The sequence below is a fragment of the Otolemur garnettii genome, unplaced genomic scaffold (assembly GCF_000181295.1).
Source record: "Otolemur garnettii isolate 467f Iridium unplaced genomic scaffold, OtoGar3 scaffold00020, whole genome shotgun sequence".
NCBI classification, from domain to species: Eukaryota; Metazoa; Chordata; class Mammalia; order Primates; family Galagidae; genus Otolemur; species Otolemur garnettii.
Window position 1 is genome coordinate 1,148,033 of NW_003852415.1, and position 7,500 is coordinate 1,155,532.

General features: G+C 47.1%; 1 protein-coding gene across 1 annotated transcript in view; it reads right to left on the bottom strand.

Annotated features, from left to right (window-relative positions):
• The window catches only part of LTBP2 (latent transforming growth factor beta binding protein 2), a 101,014-nt gene that overhangs the window by 27,968 nt on the left and 65,546 nt on the right, over positions 1-7,500 (bottom strand). Inside the window, exons 11-12 of the mRNA XM_023511488.1 lie at positions 3,609-3,683; positions 1,068-1,190 (exon numbers count right to left, since the gene is read on the bottom strand). Coding sequence (XP_023367256.1) covers positions 1,068-1,190; positions 3,609-3,683 — 198 coding nt within the window. The remainder of the gene's footprint in view (positions 1-1,067; positions 1,191-3,608; positions 3,684-7,500) is intronic.

The window sequence follows — 7,500 nt, forward strand, 5'->3', positions numbered from 1 at the left end:
TGGACTCCACACTTACACGTGGAGAACCTGAGAGCAGGAAATGAGGGCAGCTGCTTGTCTCCAGTATATTTCTGCTGCAAGCCTGTGTGTGCTGGGGCTGAGTGGGAAGCAGAGTGCTCTGAGCACCATGGTCTTCCTGAGAAGGTGGGATGAGGTGAGAGCCAAAGGCCTGATGGGGAGCTTTGAGGGCAGGGACCTCCTCTTGGTCATATTTGTCACCCAGCACCCCCCACGGTATCTGGTGTGCACAGATGCTCAGTGCAGGTGCCAGGCCCCAGTGACCTGTTGGATCCATGGATAGGTGGGTTGATTAATGAATCAATTGAACAGTGAATCAATGAATCAAAATACTGTGGATCGGAGTGACTTTGAGCTATGCTTTGGCTTAGGTCATAGCAATGCCACCACCTCTGTCCCCTTTCTTGTACTTTGATAGAAGATATTAAAGAACAGTCTGTTGTGTATTAGATGAGGAGGCCATGCCAGGTTGGAAGAGACTGGACTTTAAGGGGATGAGGGGTGGGGTGAAGAGGACACCGGGTAAGCTGAGGAATGAATCATCCTGGAGAAGTCCCAGTCAGGACCAAGACTCAGAAGACTAAGTTCAAATCCCTGCTCCACCATGAACTAGGCCTGGGGTTAGGCAAACGCATAATTAATACTCCAGGCAGTCCTTTAATAAAGGTCACTTGGCAACCAAGGGGCAGCTATGGCTCAGCTAGACACCAAAGCCGAGAGTAGTATCATTCCTCCAGCATAAATGAGGCAACACACGGAGCAGAAATGATTACACAAAAAACTAGAAGAAATAGAAAATATTACCCCCAAACTAGAGAGCCCCAGAAGAAATGCCTAATGCAAAAAGTGAAGTAGTAACCATCTCTTTGCCAGCAGGTTGGGCTGGTCTGTTGTACATTAGGTCCAACCCTCCAGGCGGGGTAGCACACACCAGCCCTGAGTATGGGGTAATGAGGTCTGGAGAAAATTACTGCTCTGGGCCTTGTGGATCCAGAGAGTCCCATCTTGCCTCCCAGCATCCCATAGCCCTGGTCCCCGCCAGCACTCACACACACAGCGGCTCCGGGATGGATCCAGCATGAGGCCAGGTCCACATGTGCACAGGTAGCTGCCCTTGGTGTTCACACACTCTGCATCCTTGCACAGGCCCAGGGTGGAGCATTCATTGATATCTGCAGGGTTAGAGGAGATGACCAACACCCACCCCATCCCCCACTCTGAGGTCTGCTGGAGGGGAGGGCTGAGCAGACACCTTCAAATACTTCCTCCAAATTACAAGGACAACGAAAAGAAAGCCGCTATTCACTACGCATGACTCCTCTCTCGGGGCCTCAGTCTCCTCACGTGTAAAATGGGGATAATAAGAGTAACTGTCCACTAGTGTTGTTAGAAGGATGAAATAAGATAAAAATTGCAAACCACTCAGTCCGCTGATGACGTAATAATGATCACAATATTAAGGACTAACATCATTGAGTACTTATTACACGCCACATGCTCTGCCAGGTATTTAAATATGATACCCCACTTAATTCTCACAAAACAGTTTTAGCAAGTAGGTCCACATGCCCTCACATTAGTGAAGGAACTGAGGCTCTAGGAGTAACTTGTCCAGAGTCACTGAGCTGGTGGGTGGCATGCTGGGATGCAGATGGGGGCACAGGCAAAGGGGACTGTAGGTTGGAGGCTGGAGAACAGGCAGCCACATTCCTTCCGTCCAACCATCCTCCAGAGGCCCCTCAAGCACTGTGGCAGGGCCCAAGACCCTGGGGACATGTCTGCTTTGAACTAAAAGGCCCCTGGCAAGGAGGAGGCCAGAGATTGAAGGGAGGTACTGAAGGGTCTAGGGAAGAGGGGAGCAGGTGCCATAGCAAAGGTAGGCAGAGGCAGAGGTTAGGGGCCGTGCCTCCAGGTCCTGGTGAACACCCCAAGCCACACACATGCCCCCAAGACTAGTGGATGTTCATGCTGCTCTTCAGACAAGGGAGCCAAGTTAGCTCCCTCTGCAATCTCAAAAATTTTCATGCTGCAAACTTCCTCCCGCGGAGGAGAAATCCCAGCCCTCATATTCTAAGCTTCAAGAAGGCATCCTGGTGATGGCGCCTCCACTGCTAATCATGACGGCAGCAGAGACGATGAGCGTGAAAGGTTTGCAAAGGGCACCCTTATGCAGCTCCAGGAGATAGCACAGGTAGCCCAGTGTCATCAGAATCATCAGCACACCCACAGGGTTTGGGGAAACTTGCACTGAGCTTGGGCACCAAGGGGAGCTACTCCTTGGCAGGAAGCCCCATTGGGGTGCCTGGGAGCTTCTGTGGAGAGCTAGGAGGGGGCACCAAGGCCTCCAAACTGTGGCCAGAGTGATGCCTCTAAACACAAATGTGACTTGTCTCTCTCTACGTGAGAAGCTTCTGGACTCCCCATCACCTCCTACAAGGAGCCCCTATACATGGTATCTGACGCCATCCACCATTTTCCCAAAGCCCATGGGGCAAGCAGGTGACTCTGAGGAGACACTGGCATGCTTGTGGCATCTCCTGTATTAACATAGAGGCCATGCATATAGTGCCCTCTCAGACACTCAAGGCACCCCCAAACTATTGCTTTCCTTATGCCATTCCCTCTGCCTAGAGAGCTTGCATCCCTATAGCCAGCCAACCTGTACTCATTTTCTAAAGAGTATTGGCTTAGGTACTGCTTCTTCCAGGAAGGCTTCCCTGATTCTCCCATTCTGGGAAGGGGCTCCAAGCATGAGATCCCAGAGCACTCAGTGAGTCCATCCTTCTATCTAGAATACTTCACTCATTGCATAAAATTGTTTAGCTGTCTGTCTTCAGCAAAAACAGAGACTGTGCCTCCCAGTACCCCTCCTCCAGATTTCTTCAGGAGAGAGGAGTCTGAGGAAGCCCTGAGTGGCCGGACTGCCTACCTGTGGGGCGCCAGGATGCAGAAGTGATCTCCAGCCCATGGATAAGGAAAGGTGCTTGAAAGAGGCAAAAGAGTGAGCCTCTGGCCCAGCCTAGTTGGGGCCAGGCTCCCATAGGAACAATGGTCTGAGCCTAGTGGACAGTGGATATTGGAAGAAATCTGTATTTTGGCCCTTGATGGCCACAACAGGGCATTTCTTATCTAAACTGTCCCCAGTGACTTCCCCTTCTGACAGCTCACCCAATCTGGAACCCCAGGAAGGGAGTCTTCTTTCCCTTTCTGGCTGTGCGTTGAGGCAGTCGGAGGGAGGCCTAAGCAGCTTAAGGTGTCACCAGCTCAGGATGACACCTGATATGTAGGATCAGGGTAGCACCTTTAGACAAAGCACCTAAAGAGGCACTTGGCCCATGTTCTAGGTGGCAGTGAGTGTAGATGGGGGAGGGAAGGACTCCCTCTGTTACTCTCAAGCAAGTCTCTGACTTCCCTAGACCCCCCAGAACCAGCAGCCCCCATTTCTCCCTTAAGCTGGAGCTTAGAAGTGCCCAGTGGAGACCACTCCAGTGGCGTGAAATCCTCCTCCTGCCTAGGGGTGTGGGCATCCCAATACATCAGTAATAGGCCTCATCATTTCCCCTTCCCAAGCCCAGCCCCAGACATCCTACCTTGGCAGTGAGTGAGATTCAGTCTCTTATACCCCTGGGGACACTCCAGCTGGCCATTTTCAATCACTGGGGAGGCTGCAGAGTGAAGACACAGACAGGTCTCACTGGATGGCCCTTGAGCTCTTCTGTCACCCATGCTGGGAGGTGGTGTGCAATCTGGACATTCAGCCCACCCTGCAGCTGAGAGCCTGGCCCCCCAAGTCATTGCCCTGGGCAGCTGCATCTCCCAGCTGTCACCAGTCTCCTCTCAGCCCACTTTGCTTTTATTAAAAATGATACTGAGTGTAATACGCTGGCACAGAAAAACAAATAGCCTATGACCTCACCTACATGTGGAATCTAAAATCAGTGAACCCACAGGAGCAGAGGTGGGGGCGGGGCCGGGGGCTGGGCAGTTGTTGGTGGAAAGATACAAAATTCCAGTTAGACGCAGGAGGAACAAGTTCAAGAGATCTATTGTGTAACATGGTGATTGCAGCTAATAACGATGTACTGTATGCTCAAGGATCGCTAAAAGAGTAGATTTTAAGTGTTCTTGCCACAAAAAGAGAAAAATCCTTAGTTGAGGTAATGCACACGTTAATTAGCATGACTTCATAATATGTACGTATTTCAGAACATCACACTGTACATAATATATAGAGCTTTGTCAATTAAAAAAATTTAAATAGTAAGAAAAAATATACTGACTATATACCTCATATGTGTAGTTATAATTTTTGTTTATTTGTTTGTTTTCTTTTTCTTTAAGGCTACTCAAGTGAAGCAGTGGCTGTGTAGAAAGAACAAAGGAATCTGTAACTGGTTGTGATCAATCAGTTGTAAACAGCACTGCGCTCAGACCGGACTGTAGCTAGAATATTATATATAACATGTAGTGTACTATATGCATGTTATGCAATAGAACATGTAACTGAGAAGGGTCTATTATTTTTTGCTTTTTATTTTGAGTTAATTATAGAGGCACAGGACATGTCTGCACGCTGAGGAACAGAAAAATGGTTCTCAGTGTTTTGACGCTAACACACATCCTGCCTTGATTTCACAACATTCCTCCTTACTTTACCAGAAGAAAATAATAAAGGACACTAATTAAAAACAGGGGAAACATCTCCATTACTTTGGAGGGACTAGTGTGTCCACCCCTTTGGAAAGCTCTAGCAGGAGGTATGCTCCTGACAGCCACCTGTCATCATAGAAAAAAAGCAGCAAATGGACGGTATCATCCTTTTGTGAAAAAAACATAAAAGAAGAACTCATCTTTAAGTTTGAAAATCCCTTTGCCAAGAGATAGCCAGCAACTCTCAAAGAGTGCAAGCAATTTTCATAGAACTTATTCCATATGAAGTTCCGTGAAGATTCCATCATACTTTAAAGGTCTTGCTTTATTTTGCTTATTTATTTATTTATTTATTTATTTGAGACAGAGCCTCAAGCTGTTGCCCTTGGTAGAGTGCTGTGGCATCACAACTCACAGCAACCTCCAACTCCGGGGCTCAAGTGAGTCTCCTGCCTCAGCCTCCCAAGTAGCTGGGACAACAGGCGCCCGCCACAATGCCTGGCTATTTTTTGGTTGCAGCTGTCATTGTTGTTTGGCGGGCCCGGGATGGTTTCAGATCCACCAGCTCAGGTGTATGTGGCTGGTGTCTTAGCTGCTTGAGCCCCAGGCGTCGAGCCATTGTGCAATCTATCTTCTCTGGCTTTGATTTCTTTGTGACAATAGCTTGTCTCCGTACACTGCGTATACAGCACTCTCCATCATTGTGAACTTATCCCAATTCCTTCTTACTATAGATGTAGCATCAGTGGCCACACTTACAGAGCAGGTTGTAAAGATTATTTTCATCCAAAAGGTCATTTACTATTGAGAATATATGTTCACTGACAACTTGGATTTTTACCTAACAAACACAAACAACGGAACCTAATGGTTTATCCCCATATATTTATCTGAAATTTAAAAACAAAAGGAAACATTCTTCCATAATTAAAAAAAGAGAATATATATTCACTGGTTTATTCTTTAGGTGGCTTATAAAAATATAGTTCTTCATACATTTGCTTGTTGAAACGGATTCTTGCAAATACCGAGAGACGTGTTAGAAATATCTATACTTCTGTCCAATGGTACACCAAAATCTGAGTGTCTTGGTGTTTTAAAATTTTTCCTAATAAAGATAACTTTTATTTCATCATTAACTGCTACCTGCGGGCACATTATACACTTAAGACAAGGATTGTTATTAATGACAGCACATTTAACTCTATATTTCACATTTTCTCCTTATACATTTGGACCCTGAGGTACATTTGGGTCACATCTCATAGGTCATCATTCTTTTCACCTTGTAATGACTAATGACATGTTAGAGGCCTTCTGAGAAGTGTCCGTGCTGCCTTTTTTAATGACTGTATACAAATAAGTTATTCACATTATTTTGAGTCCACAGCTTCTTTGCAGGAGTTTTTTAGAGACATCTCTTCATTTTGCGAGGGTTGGTTTAGAGGACTAGACATCATAACTGAAAAGTCCCGTAAACTGAGCACCATGAACCGCGCTATGTCGTAATACGCCGAAGACAGACATAAGGAGGTGTCACATTTTCTTGGAATCCCCACTCTTCCCTGAGGACACACCCTATGCCAAACATGACACGCGATGGTCTGACATATGGGTAGACCAAGGGACGACATAATGGGTAACACTTAGTTGTTATTTTTTTAGGATTGAAAAATGTAAATTGAAGTTCTAATATTTTTTCCTGTCTTGCTCTGAGCCCTCGTATCCCACCATGGGGACTAGGCTCTAGCCTAGAAGACCACTTTTATAGAGAAACATGTGGATTCTGCAAATGCTGAAGTTGCAACAGAAAGATGAGAGTGAGGCTGGAAAATGTGCATGTCCCTGGCATGGGGCCTGGTGGTATGAACTGAGGAGCGAGAGGAGGGAAGAAAGAGAGGGAGTTGTCTGGAGAAACGCAGATAGCAAGCTGATTAATGCAGCCTGTGAACATTATGAAGAGCAGCAGGTGGGAAAGGGTATTGCAAGGCTCTTGCCAGAGGGCTGAGAAATAATGCCAAGTTAACGTTAATATGACGCTTTTGCAAGGCCATGGGTGCACACTGTCCCCTCTGTTTCTCACAATAACTCTGTAAGGCAGGTCAGGAAAGCAAGGCTCAAAGAGGTTAAATAACTTGCCCAGGTGAGAAAGTTGGTTGGAGTCGAATCAGGGTTGAATCCAGGCCTCTGACCTTGAAGGCCATATCCTTCCCAATACTCTTCACTGCTGAGAGAGAGAGAGAGAAAGAGAGAGAGGAGAGCGACAGAGAGGAGAGACAAAGAGACACAGAGAAACAGACCAGGGCAGCATTGCCTCTCCAAATTTCAAGAGGGAGAAGTTAGGCAAAAAGTCCTCGTCTCTTTAATGATCGGGAGAAAAGTGGCTGAGAGTTTGGATTGGAACAGGAGCAAGGGTGGACCCTGCACCTGCTGGGACCTGCAGGAAACTGAGAGAACTCCAGAGTGTGTTGAGCTGAGAGGACTTGGGTTCATTCGTTAGTCTGGAAACACATATAGACTTTTTCTATGAAGTGGTTTCCCTCTTGGTAAGGGGACTCTGTCCTCTAGCTGGCTTGAATGTGAAGGCAGGAAATGCCAAGCCACTATCTCAGATGAAGCTCTCATTTTTGTGAACACCCCACCCCCACCCCAAATCAGGCCCCCCAGTGCCCTATTAGAGCTAGATCCCAGCTTCTGTAAGAGCAAGTGCAGTGTCCAATCCAGAAAAGTCAGCTTCAGTCTCCTTGGGAGAAAGAAAGCAGAAGTGTAGGTGGTCATGTGGCTCGGGGTGAGGACTCAGTAGCCAGTGAGCTGTGTGATTTACAGTGGGAA